At 40.4% G+C, this 19,329-nt stretch overlaps 3 protein-coding genes across 6 annotated transcripts in view; 1 reads left to right on the plus strand and 2 right to left on the minus strand.

Moving 5' to 3' along the window:
• Window positions 1-33: 33 nt before the first annotated feature.
• On the minus strand, window positions 34-5,011 carry LOC115627577 (coatomer subunit beta). The gene is made up of 6 exons (XM_030523300.1): window positions 3,256-5,011; window positions 2,172-2,827; window positions 881-1,042; window positions 531-804; window positions 361-466; window positions 34-297 (listed from the first exon to the last, which is right to left on the minus strand). The coding sequence occupies exons 1-6, from the start codon at window positions 4,878-4,880 to the stop codon at window positions 232-234; spliced, it is 2,889 nt and encodes a 962-aa protein (XP_030379160.1). The 5' UTR covers window positions 4,881-5,011; the 3' UTR covers window positions 34-231.
• A 7,591-nt stretch (window positions 5,012-12,602) lies between these two features.
• LOC115627502 (transferrin) lies at window positions 12,603-16,907 on the plus strand. Its single transcript, XM_030523191.1, has 5 exons — window positions 12,603-12,705; window positions 12,767-13,009; window positions 14,997-16,083; window positions 16,144-16,528; window positions 16,591-16,907. The coding sequence occupies exons 1-5, from the start codon at window positions 12,621-12,623 to the stop codon at window positions 16,690-16,692; spliced, it is 1,902 nt and encodes a 633-aa protein (XP_030379051.1). The 5' UTR covers window positions 12,603-12,620; the 3' UTR covers window positions 16,693-16,907.
• A 371-nt stretch (window positions 16,908-17,278) lies between these two features.
• Window positions 17,279-19,329, minus strand: part of LOC115627557 (cytosolic purine 5'-nucleotidase) — a 52,610-nt gene continuing 50,559 nt past the window's right edge. For all 4 annotated transcript variants that reach the window (XM_030523278.1, XM_030523275.1, XM_030523277.1 and 1 more), the window contains 2 exons: window positions 17,720-18,697; window positions 17,279-17,665 (listed from right to left, as the gene is read on the minus strand). In XM_030523278.1, the coding sequence (XP_030379138.1) occupies window positions 17,519-17,665; window positions 17,720-18,697 (1,125 nt within the window). In that variant the 3' untranslated portion in view covers window positions 17,279-17,518. The remainder of the gene's footprint in view (window positions 17,666-17,719; window positions 18,698-19,329) is intronic.

Consider the following 19,329-nt stretch of genomic DNA (forward strand, 5'->3'; position numbering starts at 1 on the left):
TTATAAAAAGAAATAAGGATTGTGGCGATAGAGTTTGTGATAGAAATAGGTGTATGTTTTATTCAAATCAATTGAAATTTTGGAATTTTAATGATTACATTATAGATATATTTTCGTATGTATAAGGTGACAGTTCGTATATGGATGAACACTCCTCCTTGCATCGCGCCTTTAATCAAATACATTTCATGTGGTTATTGTAGTTTCTTTTGTTGTAAACACGCCAGTCTCCTAGACTGCCTGCACCGTTTGCTTCTGTGATGAACTGATTTTGTCGCCCAAGCTCAGAGCCATGCCCTATAAAGGATAACGAATGATTTTCTGATCTGAGGTAGTTAGTTATCGATATTTGGCACATACCTGGCTCTTGGCACGTATGCGTATGTGGCCGGTGACCTTTGAGTCTGGATCATCTACAGGCTTCTCAATGCTCAGATTGGCCAATGCGTTCTCGCCAAAAATGGACCTGCAAGGGAGCAGAGCGTACATGCATTATTTCCTGGACATTAGGAATACTGGTGGCTACTTACTTGGCATACATATTGGCGGCCATGAAGCCGCACTGTCCCGACAATGCTTTCTCCGGTGTCAGGCACTTCATGTTGGTGCTCTTCAGTAAGTGCTTGAGATACTCGTGCAGATCCGTAAAGCTTGTGTTGACCGTAACCTTGTTCTCCCATTCAAAGTCCTGCCACATCTGGCGGAATTCGGTGTCTGTGCAGCTGGCCGGTATAATATAATCCATAATGTCAATATGTATGGTGTTCAGCACCACGACGTTGGTGGTGAGCGCTGTGTCGTAAACTGTTGGGAAGAGTTGAGAGAATGCTTTAGTGAGTGAGCCGCCGCCTGATGGATGACTGTTCTATATGGCACTGACCAATGTTTCCAAAGATAATGCCGTTCTCTGTGGAAGAGACCTTAACGTTGGCCTTGATGTTGCAGAAATCGTGTGGTGCTAGAACCACTGGATGTGGACGCTCGACTAGCTTCAGATCGCCTAGTGTGGCCAGCTCCAGTGTGCAGTTCTGCAGCGTGTCGTCTGTAAAAAAAATTGGAGTTTCCATTACTTGCTATTTTATCTCTTTTCTCTCTCCTTTAGCCCCTAGCGGTTATGTTTGAAAAGATATCAGATACTGCTCCAAAGCTACCTTGGATCAAAAAGTTCCCGGAATATATTCAAAAAATGTAAGATACAACTATTGTCTATTAACTGCAACGCACTTATGCCAGCTCTCGAAACATTTTTGGAACCCTATTTCTTATATAGCCATCAGTGCCGTCCTTCTTCGACTTTTAAAAGGCGTTCCCCATATCCCGAAATGGAATCGGGAGCTGTATCAGGTGTGTTCGATGGCTGTTGTATGGTAGTCGTTTCGTTCTTGGTCAAAAATCATGTTATTGTCGGGGGTTTTTTTTAAAACTTGAAATTCAGTTCCTTTGGAAACAACTTTGCAGAAATACGGCGTAAACCCAAATCATTGACTACAATATCCTGAACGGATCCATAAGCAATGTTGAAGTCTTCTGCCAGTTCTCTGATGGTTCATTTGTGGGTTTTGATCAATTTTTCTTGCGCTTTATTGATGTTTTCATCAGTTTTCGATGTCGACTACGTTCGTCATCCTCGCTAGGAACTCAGGAACCTCAAGAACTCTTCTGAAGCGTTCATGCCACTCGTAAACGGTCGTTGTCTTTAGAGTATCTGTGCCGAAAGAGTTTCCCAACATTTCTAAGGTTTTCACATCCATTTTTGACGCAAATTGTAATACAAATCCATTTTTGAAACCAGAAAAAATGAAACCACGTGCAGGTGTGGGCTTAACTTTTACAAATATCATGCAATGGCGATCAATTTTGGTTGGAATGTTAATGACAGATGTGTGCGTGTGTGTGACAAAAAAGTGAGTCACCAGTCGGTTGTTCCGGGAACTATTTGCTCAAGGTAGTACTGCACCGCTATTTCAATTAAATCGGTCAGCCCTAAGCAAAATTATAGACAATTTGTGAGCGCACATAATCCACGTCTAATATTTGTTTCAAACTTAGTGACAGAAGCCTAAACGTGTTCCAAAACGTATGCTGGCTTTAACCCAAATGGCTTTTTGAGTCGACTCGTTGCAATAAGAGAGGAAGAATATCTGTAGATGAGAGGATGGATGGTCACTTACTTGTCTGGTTAACTATAAGCACGTCGAGCACAATGTCGTATTGATTGACATTGACATAGGCTTCGGCATAGACGGGATCGGAGAAGCCCGTCAATTGTGTAACCTTGTTCAGCTTATTGTTGGGCGAGGCAATGTCGCTTAACTGTGCTGTTTTGCTGCCAGCCAGTGCCTGATTCAAGCTGGACTCGAACACGTTCTCGCCCAACTGATTGTCGCGGCCGTTGGAGAGTTGGGCAAAGAGCACGGGATCATCCGGTTGGACCTTGGCCGCCGCGCGCTGTTTCTCCTTCAACACACGCTGATCCTCATCATGCTGGGCGTCCAGCATCTTGCCCAGAGCCTCACGGCAATAGCTAATAAAGACGGCCACAGCCTCCGGTGTGCGTTCGCTCAAGGTGCGCAGACAAATGAAAATGCGATCGGTGTCATCGTTAGTGATGGGCTTGGTTGGGAAACCAGATTTGCCCAGATGCAGTATGGAGCTCATGATCAGCATGACCTGTGTGGTCAGACGATTCTGGGATTGGCCATCCGGGTGTATTTCGGCGTAGCGTAGAGCCAGTTTGGTCAAGGTGGCCGAGAGTGCGGCACCGATAAAGAAATCACCATCCATCAGATATTGGAGTAGTGGTGGGCGTTTCTCTTTTTTCGCCACGCTGGGGAAAATGGAAAAGGAGAAGTGTATCAGTAATCGAAAATAATTATAATTATTATAATTAAATTTCGTAGACTATTTGACCTTAAAAAAGGGCCGGAAATACATATTGTATGCAGAACATCTTTAATGCTGTCTCCGTAACCCTCTTCTTTTTGCCGCCAAACGAGGCATGTCACACTTATTGGACAGTTAAGGAACTTCTTCATCGCATTGCGAGCTTAAGCAAGTTGCATGCAAGAGTCGCCCTACATATTTGCTACTATAGACTATCTTATTATATTCTTAAGCATGTTCCGTTTGATATTTAAAGGCGAAAAAAAAACGTTTCTATAAAAGATCTATCTATGAAACGTAAACGAGATTTTTTTCTATATGTTCCAAACGACTAGACTGATCGATAGATAAGGCTTGGAACTATGTACTTACGGTGCCAAGCTGAAGGCGCTCTGGGTGGCGTAGGTGCCATCGGAGGTCACCTTATTGCTGGCATTGCTAGTGGGCGTGGCCTCTGCATTGTTGGTAGCATTGGACGATTGTTGCTGCTGCTGCTGCTTCTCCTCGTCTGTCTGCTCGCCAGCGAGACGACGCTGCTCGGCATCAACCATCGGAATCTCGCCCAGCGTTTGCTGTATGGCTGCAATCACTTCAAGAATCTGGCCACCCTCCACATATTCGCCAAGTATCCAGACAGCGGCGCGATGTATCTTCGACGACTTTATCTGTGGGAATGCCTCAATTAAATGCTCAATAATGAGCGCACGCAAAGCAGGAAACTTTTGAATGGCCTCGCGTATAAAGATGAGCACGTCGGCGGCAGCCAACTCATTGGTGTCCGAAAGAAATTCGACGAGCACGGGTATGACAGTGCCGGCCACATCGGGAAACTTAATGGAGCAGGTGTGCAGTGTGCGCACCAGCAACTGACGATATTTGCCCGTATCCTCGTGCTCTACATTGTGCGTCTTGGCCACCTCCTTCTTCAGCACTAGGACCATTTCGCCTATGTTGCGGGAGTAGACCAAATCCATGGCCAGGGCGAGCGTTTTGCGGCGCACTTCAATGTCGGGAGCGGCCAGCACACGTAGCACATCCATCACCAGCTCCTGCATGACTTTCTCCATGTTCTCATTCTCCTTCATAGCAATCAGGCGATCTAGGACGATCAGCTTCACGTTGTTGTCGCTCTCCTTGACAATCAGCTCAATGTAGCAGCTGGCGGCTGCTTTAATGGCTGTTGGTGCCAACGATAGAGTAATCAGCGTGCCTGCAGCCTCGTAGCGCACGGCGTTCGATGATGAGTTGAGGAGATTGTAAATGCAGCGTATGAAGCGCGAGCGCTCGGCCGGATTGGCATGGCACACCTTATAGATGAGCTCCACGATGACCAATTGCAAAATGTCGCCAAAGGTGTGCACCTGATCAATGCACGAGGCCAAGTAGTTGAGGGCACGTTCCTGATCCGCGTGCAGCAGCATAAGGAATGCATTGCGCTTGCATGACATGTCCTGCTGTGTGTCTAGAAAATTGGCAATCAGCTCCGGGCCATCGGGCACCAGCCAATCGAAATTCTTGTAAATTGTGAAAATGGCCAGCACAGCATTGCGGCGGACGTACGAGTGGCGATGATCTAGGCAGGCGCGTATGGCTGGCATCAAGGGTTCCAGCAGCTCCGGCTCCTTCAGCTTACAGAGAAAACGCAGCGTTGAGCCGCGCAGAAACTCGTTGGGATGCTGCAAATCCTTGCGATACGCATCGCAAACCAAGATCATCTCCTGGAGCAACTTACCATCGGACGATGTCTTCGGCACAATCTCCCAAAAGATGAGCAACAGCTTTTTGATCGTGTGATTCTGAACTGGCAGCACAAATCGTATGATGGTCATAATCAAGCCCGGATACCGTTCGCCATTTAGTAGAAGTTTTATAACTTTCTTCAGCGTGTCGATTTTCACATTCGTGTCGCCTTTTTCCAAATCTTGCTTCAGTTGCATCTCATTGGGCACCTCCAGATCCGGCGAGTTGATTATTGTGTAGCAGGGCACCTGCGTCATGTTTGCGAATTAATTATGAAACAACTTTGCACGGCAAGAATTTTTAATGCAAGTAAGATGTGACAGCAAATAAAACAGGCAAATGTGTCCAGTGGAAATTTGTTTGCCCGTCCGGCTTGACGTGTCACTTCTATTCACCACAGCTGTGTGGCCAAGTGTGGTGGGTTCGTCAGCTGTTTGCGCTGATTGCATGTTTTGTTACCCGCTTATTCTAACACTGTTGTTGCAACAGTGTTGAGCAATTCTATGCGTTCGTGGCTAACGCTAGATGGCGCTTACGAATTAGTGCATAATAGAAATTCGAATAAAAACAAAAAAACCACCGGCTCTGTGTTTATTATGCACGCTGCGTGCGACGGCAATCAATTATTATGCGTACTTTTATTAAATAAATCACATAAGTAAGCAAATCAGCAACTGCTTCAGAGGCAAAGAAAAAGTCCCCCATTCGGTGATTTTTTTGTTCTCTTGCTAATTTGTTTGTATTTCTTTATACCATATACATATGTACATATGTATGTATGTATCTGCAATTGTTGATTGCGCTCGAACTCTGACATCAAACAGTTTTTTATTTTGTTTTTTTCCACTATAGCCGTTTAAATATGTATTACTTTCGGCTAAGAGATATTTCTCAGTTCCATTTGACATTGCAATTTGTTGTTGTTTATATTACGTGTGTGCTTCGAACCCTACGCTTAAAACATCTATGCACGTACATATATTTCTAGCTATCACTGTTTTGTCAGCTGTTGCATATACTGACGATTCGATTAAATGGACGACCTCGACAATCAAGGGACTGTGATTTCCCCTGTGCAATAAAAATAAATACAAAGCAACACATATAAATATTAATTTGTTGTGAAATTCCCGGGCAACAAACAAACATAGATCGAAAATAGAAACATAAACAATAGTATCGCCCCCGCACCCACCCTGTATAGTTGAGCACAGAGAAGCGATTTTCTAAAAGTTCAGCTCCGAGTTGGGGGAAAAGGGTGGCGCATGAAACGATGAATAATCGTTAACAGTTTAAGCTTTAAAGTAATAAATTGAAATGTAAGAATGTAGTAACTTATTAACTGATTGATTTATTTAGTTTTACGTTTGTTTTAAAACACATATTATGCATCGTTTTGTTTTCCTTCCCTTCTTTTTCTAAACATTGCCAAAAAATTTGCTTAGTGGTTCAAGATTAACCCCACAGTAAAGAGAAGAGGTCTGCGGTTGTTAGAAGTAGAAGAATTACGTATGTATGTAGAAGTAGTAGAATAAAGAGTCTAGTGTTTCTAAATGGTATGTACATATTTTGTAAATCATAGCAGCAGATCCAAGTATAAATATTATACAAGTATATGGCTGGACTAAGTATTATAAATGGATCTGTGGTACATCAGTATTTAAGAAGAAGAAGCCAAGATCATGGTACTAGAAATTTGTATGGATTGGTAGCATGATAAAAGATTGCCAAATAAACTAATCAGAAATGTCGTTAGTAACATTAATAATATTGTAGAACAACGCAATGTTCTATAAAGACAAATAAACTATTCTTTCAAGTTCACAATTATAGAGTTAAATACCACAAATCTTGTTTTAAGCGTGTTTCTTAAATCTGGACAATTGCATTTCAGATATATACGTGTAAATTAAAGCACCACTTTTCCAAAAAAAACTGAATTGGGAATTACTGTCAATAACGACGAGAGTTGCCGAGCGTAAGATCTCCATGTTTTATTCATTTGTGGATGTTTAAGCCGAGATTAAAGTCCTTAAATTCACCTTAAGGCTTAATTTAAGTTTAATCGCTTTTCGAAATGCGACTTTTTAGTTTACAAGTATATACTTTTTATTTATCTTAAAAGTAATCGATTTGTGAGAAGAATGTACAGCCTTTCTTCTGAGTTGGTTGTCTTCATCCGGCATTCAAAAATTAAAAAAAGGTTAAACAATGAATCTTTGGACAAGAGACTTAGTAATAATTAATAAATAAATAAAAGAAAACAAGCGAAGTATTTAATTGAGTTTGAGTCTCAAAAATAATCAAAGAAAATAATAATAATGCCTACGTTCGCCTCCGACATAGTGGGGGGATTTTTGAGACGCACGGCTAGCTATTAATTAAATAATTAACAGCCTTATGTGGTCGGTGATGATTGTTGAGAGAAGTTTTTAAGCAGAAGAAAGAGATAGAGATCATTAGAATCTGAATACACAACCCGAAAGCAATTGTGCAAAGGGTAGTCAGAAAAAAAACCTATATGGAGAGGTTTCTATGGTTACGACCTTGTTAAGAAAAACGACACAAAAGACAGTGCAATGAAGTGCTAATAAGCGCAGATTTAAAAAGCAAAAGCCATATCGAGCATTAATTCAAGGACCGCACAAAGGAGTAGGAGTTGTTTCTGGACCCACTCTTTGCATTCCTAGTACTTTCTATACTTCCGACATCAAGCACAGAGCGTACAAGAGAAGGGTTCCTTAATTCTTTTGAAAAACTTTTGCCAAATCAATCCTTAGTCCCTTTTGCAGTACTTGAGATGTAAAATAAAAATTAAATTTGGACTTAAAAAGTACCCCAAGATCTTCGTATGAAAGCATAAATGGCGCATAATGGTTATAAGCATAATAAAGATTGTCTGCAGTTCAGAAGCAGATTGGTTAATTGAGCTTTTCAGATAATATTTACAACTACGCCTGAGAAATTTGCACAGAAAGAAATACTCCAAATTATTAAATTACTAATTTAATATTTAATAGTAGTGGAAGTTTTATTTGGCATAAGGAATCTGCATGCTTTCTTAGTGGACCGAGTAGCGATTAAATCGGATGGACAACCATCGCCTTAAGGACCTGGTACAGTCGTGCCTTTCCACGCATGTATGTCAAGCATTTCAATAAAAATATAGGAAGTTATAGAAAAATTCAAAGTACAATTTCCGAACTTTTCAGAGAATTTTATTTCAATTGTTTTAAGAATGAAGGCCCTATTTTAATTTGGTGGCTCGTTAAGTAGCAGAAAAATTATTATTTATTTGCTTTATTTTATTTAATTTATTTAATTTATTTGCTTATTTCTTTTATTTATTTAATTTATTTTACTTATTGTATTTATTTATAAACCTTTTTATAGCGTAGCAATTACCAGATACATTTAAGTTATTACGCTAGTCATTACATATTTATTTATAATTTAATTGAATATAATTAATTTAATGTAAATTTTAATTAAGTTTTATTTGAGGTTAAGCAATACAATTATTAATTTAACCTGATTTTCTTTTTAAAATATTTTCCTCAGCTTTAGTTATTGTTATTATAAATATTCTTTTATTTTTCTTTTTTCCTCTTATTTTATATTACTTATTTTATATCATAATTTTTAAATTAGCTGATAAGTACAATTAAGATTTCTCCTCTACTTACTATTTTTATTTTTGTTTTTTAGGTCTGTAATATCTCTGACCCCATATGGCTGTGAATCTGGGCAGAGCTGGCCAAATGGCAAGTAAAATTTCGCCAAAGTATCGGAGGCACATTTATTTTTAAGTCTTTCTTACCTTTTAAGTTGAAAAAATTATAATGTAATATTATTCTGTATCTGTAATACATCATATTGTAATATAATATAAAACATGGTGTTCTGTATCGACAGCACAATTTTGTTGTTGAAAAAAAAATAATAATACAAATTATAAATAACAACATTTTACATAGCAGCTGCTTGATATTGACATTTTGATAAAATGGTTTGATTATGAATACAAGTATAACTAATTTGGTATAAATGTAACCATTTTAAAGATATAGATAATAGCTGTAAATATATCATATTACATGTACTCTTTTTGCAATCCTTTCATTTAACTAAGGATTATACACATTTTTAAGTCAGTCTTTTTACACCCAGTACCCAGAAGGAAGCGTGCTCGACCCCGCAATGTATAAATATTCTTGAACATATCCGCCTGCGCGTCTGTCTGTATGAACGCAAGGATCTCGAAAACTGTTAGAGCTAGAGTCCCAAAATTTGGTATGTACTTTGTGCTCCTAAATCTGCGAAAGGACATGCATTTGGCTTTTGATTTCAAATTCTTTGTAAACTCAATTGAATACTTTTTGTGCAATTGCTTTCCACTAAACACTCTACTTAGATCAACAAATTTCACAAATCTGCTTTCAAGTCGTATGAATTGGACCATATACTCGTATATATATGAAAGAAATTAAGGTAGGTCGATGGGTTGTGGGCAAATAAATAAATCTTTGAGCGATCATTTTGCTCGAGATATGTATATGCACCTATGAGGCAATTGCATCTCTGTTTGGATGAGACATCGCGTTAATTTGTTGCCACTGTGGGAGAGCTGACCACTTATCCACTTATCCACTTAATTTCATTTGAGTTAATTTATTAACAACAAAAACAACCCCACACACACACGCACAAACACACTAAGTACAAGTACTTGTGCACACACCCATCCCAAGTTGCTGTGTCACGCCCCTCCATGGCTTAACTGACAATTTGCATTTTAATCAGGTAGCAAAATTCTATTGAAAGCCGGCCGGCCGGCTGGCCAGCCGGTTTCTACATGTAGATCAGATTACCAAGGGCCCTGAAGGTCTCCAGAGATTGGGACGGGATGGGACGGGAGCGATGCAATTGCAGTGACAGGCAACTCGTACCTGAAACTGGTTCTCGAGCCTATGCCAGCACTAATGCGAACATACGAGTACTGTAAATCATTTGATAGAAAAAGGAAATAAAATATGAATGATGGCGCATACGATGGGCCCAGTAATTGCACTGATAGGCGCATGACAACTTGGCTCGGTTGGGCGGCAAGGGGGCGGGGATAGAGAGTGCAGAGAAGTTGTCTTTACCAGGCACATTAGCATTCACATGACATTGAGTTATGGATGATGTAAGGTTCGGCCTGGTCGAATGGGTTTTGAGTTCTTCAAATTCTTCAAATAGTAATGGTAATAATAAAAATCAAATTATAATACATAAGCGTACACTAAATGGTCTAATATTAATTTAATGGTCTCTCATAATTGCATCAGTTCAACGAAATATTCAGGTAGGTTATCAAAAAAGAAAAATAAATCTCAAATAAATAATTCTGGAAAACCAATAAGGCATCTGATTGTATTCGAAATCAATAAACTATCAAATAGTTAAGAGGTGTCTTGAAAAACTCGAGATAAACCTTAGCCCTGCAATGTATTAAGGGTATTACTTTTTAAGATTCGGATTTGTAACAAGAAGACGGAACGCCAATAACTAATTTCCAAATCTTCAATCATAAAACATTTCTACTTGTATGTAATGTTAGGTAATATTTTATATTTACAAGAATGACAAAAGTTATGTAACAGCCAGTAGGTGGCGTGGCAGACCCCATGTTATAGGTACATGAATACTCGAAATCAGCAGGACCGCCTGTCTGTCTGTTCGTCCGTATGAACACCGATAACTTTTGGACTATAACAGCTAGAGTTACGTAATGTTGCGTGTAGACTTGTCTTATCCATTTGTATCTATAAATTACTTTAATTTTGTTTAGATCTATTTGAATATCATCTAATCGCATCTGGTATGTACTAGCTATGGCATTGAACTTAACAACAACTAATCTAGCCTGTATGCTTAGTTTGGTTATTATGGCTCTTTTACTTTCTGAGATCTGTGCGTTCATTCAGACGGACAGATGTTCAGATATGTAGACTGTATATACTTACGTTCCTACTGTTCCCTTTGGAGAGGAGGCGGTACTTTGTTAAATGTTACCCAAATAATGACTGGAGAAAGTATTTTGTATCCACAAAATCGGTTATTCACTGTGCAATAACAAATAATAATGAATATTTTATTTTGGTGGTATAATAAACTATATATATATTCTAAAAATATTCAATTAATATATAATTTATATTTCGTATGATAAGATGTTTTACGAGCAGGTTAGCAGCTGCTTGGAGTGATGCGTTCTCAGCTGTTGTGCAATTTTGGACTTGGAAACAGCTGTTAAATAAAAAGCAATTTGAAGTTAACGAGATTTTCAAGTCAACATGATATATTATATAGATGATGATTAGATCAGAGGACCATCCTTGTTTTCAAATAGGATCGTCATGCTACCATTATGCCTCAAAGAGAACTTCTGAAAGATTTTGTACATCAGCTTGCAAGTGGTTGATGGAATTGTTTTGGTTTCAAAACCTGAACCACATGATTCATTTGCATTCGTTTTGAGCTGAGAGGATTCATGCATGGCTCTAAAAGACTACATACAGCTATAGAAAATAACATTATAATTGAGAGATAGTTGTGGCATTTCTCCATGATAAACAGTTTGTGTTTGGTATTTTAATTATCGTGGCACAGCTTAAAAGTAATTTCTCTCGGATTCATTTGGTTCTTCGCTGATTCATTTGCATTCGTTTTGAGCTGAGAGGATTCAAGCATGGCTCTAAAAGACTACATACAGCTATAGAAAATAACATTATAATTGAGAGATAGTTGTGGCATTTCTCCATGATAAACAGTTTGTGTTTGGTCTTTTAATTATCGTGCCACAGCTTAAAAGTAATTTCTTTCGGATTCATTTGGTTCTTCGCTGATTCATTTGCATTCGTTTTGAGCTGAGAGGATTCATGCATGGCTCTAAAAGACTACATACAGCTATAGAAAATAACATTATAATTGAGAGATAGTTGTGGCATTTCTCCATGATAAACAGTTTGTGTTTGGTATTTTAATTATCGTGGCACAGCTTAAAAGTAATTTCTCTCGGATTCATTTGGTTCTTCGCTGATTCATTTGCATTCGTTTTGAGCTGAGAGGATTCAAGCATGGCTCTAAAAGACTACATACAGCTATAGAAAATAACATTATAATTGAGAGATAGTTGTGGCATTTCTCCATGATAAACAGTTTGTGTTTGGTCTTTTAATTATCGTGCCACAGCTTAAAAGTAATTTCTTTCGGATTCATTTGGTTCTTCGCTGATTCATTTGCATTCGTTTTGAGCTGAGAGGATTCATGCATGGCTCTAAAAGACTACATACAGCTATAGAAAATAACATTATAATTGAGAGATAGTTGTGGCATTTCTCCATGATAAACAGTTTGTGTTTGGTCTTTTAATTATCGTGCCACAGCTTAAAAGTAATTTCTTTCGGATTCATTTGGTTCTTCGCTAATGAAGCTGCCCGGCCCGGCCCGGCCCGAGCTCGGGCTTGCTTGTCCAACTACTTATTGCCAAATGATCGTGGCTTCACACCCACCCCAACCCGTGTAGCGCACACGCCCCAGCCCACGCAGGTAGCCAAGTAGTGCCTAGAACGTTCAGAACTTGGACAGACAACAAACCAAAGATGAGCTGGCAGCCGTCTTTATCTTTTTTTTTTCTTTTTTGTTGTCGTATTTGTCTGTAGTTTAATGGAAAGATCAGCGGGAATACAAAAAATAAAAATAAAAATAAAAAAATGGGCAAACAGAAAGCGGCACCGGCTGAATTGGCAATCAGAGCGCCGAGAACAACAAAATAAACAAAAGAAGGCGCAAAAAATAAAACTAAAGCAAAACAATCATAAAAAAGGTAATGCAAAAAATAGCAAAACGAAAGAAAAAACCGCAAGCTAAGCTTATCGTCGACTGACGATAGACCCGGGGCTATAAAAGCGATCGCCGGCGAGCAGAGCGGCACAGTTGAGAACTGAACGACGATGATGATGTCGAGTGGGAGAATACTTTTGATGGCGGCGGCGACGCTGCTGCTGCTTCAGAATGCAATGGCCGAGGAGCCCATCTGTAAGTTCATTGCCAAACCCAACCTGGTAGTGTCTCGGTGACTTACTTTTGCTCCTGGTAGATCGCTTGTGTGTGCCGCAGATTTATCTGGACGATTGCCACAAGCTGCTGGCCGATCCCTCGGAGGCGGGTATACGCATGGAGTGTGTGGCAGGACGCGATCGTGTGGATTGCCTCGAGATGATCGAGCAACGGAAGGCCGATGTGCTGGCCAGTGAGCCGGAGGACATGTACATGGCATATCATCGCAAGAACCAGGACTACCGCGTCATTTCTGAGATACGTACGCAGGAGGACAAGGATGGTGAGTGTGGGAATAGTCCCAACAATGTTTATGAAGACTGCTTGATATAGACATAAAGAAATTATCTGCTACAAGCCAAATTAGTTTTAATTCCTGGAATAGGCCTACAAAATGCTGTCTCCAGACACATCCTGCAGCTTAGCTCAAAACTTTGAGAACAATACAAGCTAGATTTTAGGGCTAAGCAGAGAGATCTTCTGTTCTTCTGATGTGTTGACCAGAAAAGGATTTCCATTTCGTGATAAAATACTGTTGAGAATCCAGAGAAGTTTCTGTGAAATTTAGAAGCTTAGCTCAAAACTTTGAGATCAATACAAGATAGATTTTAGGGCTAAGCAGAGAGGTCTTCTGTTCATCTGATGTGTTGAAACCAGAGAGTGATTTCTTAAAATATATCCAGAAGAGTTTCTGTAGAATGGATAAATCCCAGACTAAGCCTTCAGTTTCAAAGATTAGAATACTTGATATACAAAATGCTGTCTCCAGACACATCCTGCAGCTTAGCTCAAAACTTTGAGAACAATACAAGCTAGATTTTAGGGCTAAGCAGAGAGATCTTCTGTTCTTCTGATGTGTTGACCAGAAAAGGATTTCCATTTCGTGATAAAATACTGTTGAGAATCCAGAGAAGTTTCTGTGAAATTTAGAAGCTTAGCTCAAAACTTTGAGATCAATACAAGATAGATTTTAGGGCTAAGCAGAGAGGTCTTCTGTTCATCTGATGTGTTGAAACCAGAGAGTGATGTCTTAAAATATATCCAGAAGAGTTTCTGTAGAATGGATAAATCCCAGACTAAGCCTTCAGTTTCAAAGATTAGAATACTTGATATACAAAATGCTGTCTCCAGACACATCATGCAGCTTAGCTTAAGACTTTGAGAACAATAGAAGCTAGATTTTATGGTTGAGCAGAGAGATCATCTATTCTTCTGGTGTGTTGAAACCAGAAAAGGATTTCCATTTCGTGATAAAATACTGTTGAGAATCCAGAGAAGTTTCTGTGAAATTTAGAAGCTTAGCTTAAAACTTTGAGATCAATAGAAGCTAGATTTTAAGGCTAAGCAGAAAGGTCTTCTGTTCATCTGATGTGTTGAAACCAGAGAGTGATTTCTTAAAATATATCCAGAAGAGTTTCTGTAGAATGGATAAATCCCAGACTAAGCCTTCAGTTTCAAAGATTAGAATACTTGATATACAAAATGCAGAAAAAGATTTCCATTCCATGACAAAATACTGTTGAGAATCCAGAAAAGTTTCTGTGAAATTTAGAAGCTTAGCTCAAAACATTGAGAACAATACAAGCTAGATTTTAGTTTCTGTGAAATTTAGAAGCTTAGCTCAAAACTTTGAGATCAATACAAGCTAGATTTTAGGGCTAAGCAGAGAGGCCTTCTGTTCATCTGATGTGTTGAAACCAGAGAGTGATTTCTTAAAATATATCCAGAAGAGTTTCTGTAGAATGGATAAATCCCAGACTAAACCTTCAGTTTCAAAGATTAGAATACTTGATATACAAAATGCAGAAAAAGATTTCCATTCCATGACAAAATACTGTTGAGAATCCAGAGAGGTTTCTGTGAAATTTAGAAGCTTAGCTCAAAACTTTGAGAACAATACAAGCTAGATTTTAGGGCTAAGCAGAGAGGCCTTCTGTTCATCTGATGTGTTGAAACCAGAGAGTGATTTCTTAAAATAATAAAAGAAAAGAATCCAGAGAAGTTTCTGTGAAATTTAGAAGCTTAGCTCAAAACTTTGAGATCAATTGAAGCTAGATTTTATGGTTGAGCAGAGAGATCATCTATTCTTCTGATGTGTTGCAACCAGATTGCCATTCCATGACAAAACTGTTAAGAATCCAGATAAGTTTCTGGAATATGTAGAAGGGATTAGGAATAAATGCCAGACTAAACATTCAGTTGCAAAAATAAATACTTGACTTCTCTGAAATGAGCATTTTTTTCTTCTTTTTTTCGGCTTATCCTTGCAGCTGATTTTCGTTACGAGGGCATCATATTGGTTAAGAAGACCTCCAATATACATACGCTGCAGGAGCTGCGCGGCGCCAAGTCTTGTCACACGGGCTTTGGTCGCAATGTGGGCTATAAGATACCCGTTACCAAGCTAAAGAACGCACATGTGCTGAAGGTTACGGCCAATCCAGAGATTTCCGCCACCGAACGTGAGCTCAAGGCGCTCTCCGAGTTCTTCAGCCAGTCGTGTCTGGTCGGTACATACTCCACCCTTGCCGAAACCGATCGTCTGCTGAAGAAGAAATATTCGAATCTGTGTGCGTTGTGCGAAAATCCCGAGCAGTGCAACTATCCTGATAAATATTCTGGCTATGACGGTGCCATTCGATGCCTGGACAAGGGCCAGGGCGAAGTGGCCTTCACTAAGGTGCAATACATCAATAAGTACTTCGGCTTAAGAGGCAGCAAGGACGCACCTGAGGGTAACGCAGCGGACTTTGAATATTTGTGCGAGGATGGTACACGCCGTCCCATAACCAATCCGGCCTGCTCCTGGGCTCAGCGTCCTTGGAGCGGTTATATATCCAACGAGCAAGCAGTGCATGGTGCCCAGGAGCTGAAGCAGCTGCAGACACGCCTGGAACGCTTCTTTACCAATGGCCTGCACGCCCAGAATAAGGAGGCCGCCGCCCATTTGCTCATCAACTCGAATGCCGTTTACCACAGCAAGCCGGAGGCAATCGATCCCAAGGTTTATCTGGAGCGTGCTGGCTACAAGGATGTGATTGAACGTGATGGCAGTGCAATTCGCAAGTTGCGCCAATGCGTACAGACCGATGTGGAGTTCGACAAGTGTGAGGGACTTAGGCGGGCCGCCTATGCGAGAGACGTGCGTCCGGAACTGGAGTGCGTGCAGGCGACCGATTGCATTGAAGCCGTGAAGACTGACAAAGCGGATCTGGCACTCGTGCCGGCTGTTGACTATGAGGATGCTCGTGAGCACAAGCTCCAGCCTGTGGTCTATGAACATTTGGCCGATGACGATGTCTACGTTGCAGTGGCGCCTCCTACGCTTACGCGGGAAGCTCTGCAAACGGTCCCCATGTAAGTAAAGACTTTAATCCTTCACCTATCAAGATAATGGACAATATTTCTGTCATTTAGAAACTACGATGCCAAAGATGAGCGCGCGCGCATAGCGTCCGCTTTCTTGAACAAGCGCCGGGGCATAGACGTTTGCGGTCAAACTCCTAGTACTGAAGAGCAACTACTCGTTGTGCATGCCCGCGAGCTTGAACAGCACAAGGACTGGCAGCTAGTGTGCGCCAATTTCGAGCGCAAGCCCGTGACCGAGTTCCGTACCTGCAACATTGAAGTCCAATTGCCGAAGGCAGTGTTTGTGCGTGATTCCAGCACACCTGTAGAGCAGGACACTGTCAAGCATATGTTCTCGCTTATCTCGACCAAGTTTGGCGCCGCCGGCAAGCTTGTCGATGTCTTTAATCTGTTTGGACCCTATCAGAACGGTCAGCTGAATGTCCTATTCGATGTAAGTCACAGTTGTTTTTGTTTGTTTATTGGATGCTTATAGTATACTTCAATTACTTGCAGGACAAGGCCATTGATTTGCAGACTGAAATAAAGGGTACTTACCGGAACGAGCACATCTATAACGAACTGACGTGCGAGGGCAACAAAATTATCAAGCACTAAGCCGAACATTTTTGTCAAGGCTGTTTTGCAATAAACTACTCCTTTTTTTTGTTTTGTCTATCATTAAACATATAAATGAAATTTTTTGTTATACTGTGCCCCTCGTTGGGCTCCAGATATTATTGAGGGCCATGGACTTTTGCTAGGGCAACAAAATTATGACGCAGTATAGCTGTTTTAAAATAAACTACTCCTTTTTTTGTTTGTATATCTTATACATATACTCGAACATTTTTGTTTTACTGTGCCCCTTGTTGGGCGCCAGATGGTATTGAGAGCCATTGAATATTGAGGGCAACAAAATCATCGAGCAGTAAGGGTGTTTTTCAACAAACTACTCATTTTCTTGTGTTTTATACATCACTTTATATTCGTATATATGTGCCCCTCGTTGGGCGCGAGATATTATTGAGGGCCATGGACTTTTCAATGATATAAACTCAGAGTCTTCATGGCAATACAGTTTTACAAAAGACGCCAATTCGAGAGGCGAGCAAATAACATATACTTATGCAAACGGGCTCATGAAATCATGGATTAGAGCGGGCCCTTTAGGGCGCCTTTAAATAAGAACTACAAATTGAAATTACCGCCATTTTTGGTTTTATTAGAAAAAAACGCGCTATATATATGGCTTACGGAACCAACTAGTATATGTGTATATATGTTTGTTTATCTTTATGGGTAAAATCGAATTATATGCCGATCTCTATGAGTGCACTCAGTTGACGAGTCTTGAACGCCGTAGCGGCATGAGGTTTAACAGAAAGAAGAAAAAAACACATTATTGAAATTCGTTGATTTATGAGAAAATCCGATTTGTGATTTAATCCGAGGTGTCGCGTTTCTCTTCGGCCGCCGGTTTTTTGACTTGCTCTTTGCCTGCGGGTGCCTCCTCCTCCTCAGAGTAGTCTTCATCGTGCGTGTGTGTCACCACGGTGGGTGTAGAAGGTCGTGTATGGACAATGGAGCTCTGGAAAAGAGTAGAATATAGTTGGAATTCTTTCAGACAAGAAGCTACACTTACCGCTCTATGCAAGTCCTTGCCTTCCTTGCCATCTTTTGCCTCCTTGGCCTCCTTAGCCAGTGTCGTTGCCAATATTTCTTCGCTACTACTTATGGCGCCGCGCACCGTAGCGGTTGTCGCTGGTGGCAGATGGGGTGGGGGTGGCTGATGGGCCTGATCGTGTGCCACCGTTGACTCGTGCGGCAGGAGCATTGAAGGAGCACGAAACATGTAGGAAAACGGATAGTAGATGAGGTTGAGCAGTGTGGCCGCATAGACATCAGCATATCGAACCACTTGACTGGAGAAGAAGGTCTGACGGGACCCAGAGCGGAAGAGTGACCCCATCATGCCATAGGACATGTCCATCTTGTGTGTGACATCGCGTATACAATTGCGAAGCTGTGAGATATCCGGCTTGAACTTGGCACTAGAGTCCAGATCGCGATAGAGATCGCCCAGCTTAATGTCCAGATTCTGAAGCTCAGCAAACAGCTGGCACTCATCGGTCCACACGTGTAGCTCACGAACCAGTTCGGGTACAATAAGGAAAGTGCGCCAGCCGCGTATTTTCTTCGACTTGAGTATGTCGCCAAAGATGTGATCCCCCACATAGAGCACATCCTTGCCCTTGGCATTTATGAATTTGGTGAAGAGTTCACAGGAGCCACCGGAATAGACTTGACCCGGCTGCAAGGGACCAATGTGTGTACCAATCTTGAGGGCACCTGTTTTGGTGTCCACTTGCCGGAGAACGGTACCCTCGTCGAAAAAGAGCGGCTTCCGGGCATCCACCACAATCACATCGAAATAGGTCTTCCAGTCGCGATGTGGCTCATCCGGATTGGCACCGTGCGGAAATTCAAAGAGGTATGTCATTATCTCATTGGTATACGTATAGTCGCTATTGGTGAGCATGAAGAGCTTTGCGCCCGATTCGCGTATACGCGATAGTACAGTGGGCAGACGCTTGTCCTTCTTCACATAATGAGCCATGTTCTAGATAAATAAGATTATAAATCGGTCAGTATTTACATATATCAAATGTATAAAGGGGGAGTTATTGATAACGATTAGTGGTTCTCCTATCTTTCATAAATATCGAAATTTCCAATATTTTCTGCTACTAGTCTCCTCGAAGAAGCAGTTGTCTTCGGTTGTGCCGAAGCTATGTATTCTCTATATATTCTCTCTACTCTTCCAAATTTGTAGAGTAAATAATTGTTTAGTTATTAATGTCTGATCCCATTAAAGATAACAATAAAATTGAATTTTGTTCTGTTATCGATTAATTGAATTTATTTTTGTAGTCAACATCGATAATTTTACAGCTCTGTCATATAATACTTATGTATATTAAAATAGATCGGAAGTTTAACGATCTAATATCTTATTATAAATAATGCTGTTAGTGGAAGGTGTTAACAAATTTATATATGGGTGGCAAGTAAAACTGCCAAATCTGAACTATTACAATAAATGACTTTCCAGAACTTGCAGCATTGTTTCAGAGTATTGATTAGAGTTCTTATGCCTAATAAATGGGTTCAGTTTATCTTTTCTGACTGTGAATGAAGTGAATCATTTTATATTCACTTCTTAATTTTATTTATTCATTGTTTTCATTCACG

This window comes from Scaptodrosophila lebanonensis, unplaced genomic scaffold, assembly GCF_003285725.1.
Source record: "Scaptodrosophila lebanonensis strain 11010-0011.00,11010-0021.00 unplaced genomic scaffold, SlebRS2 tig00000096-arrow-pilon, whole genome shotgun sequence".
NCBI classification, from domain to species: domain Eukaryota; kingdom Metazoa; phylum Arthropoda; class Insecta; order Diptera; family Drosophilidae; genus Scaptodrosophila; species Scaptodrosophila lebanonensis.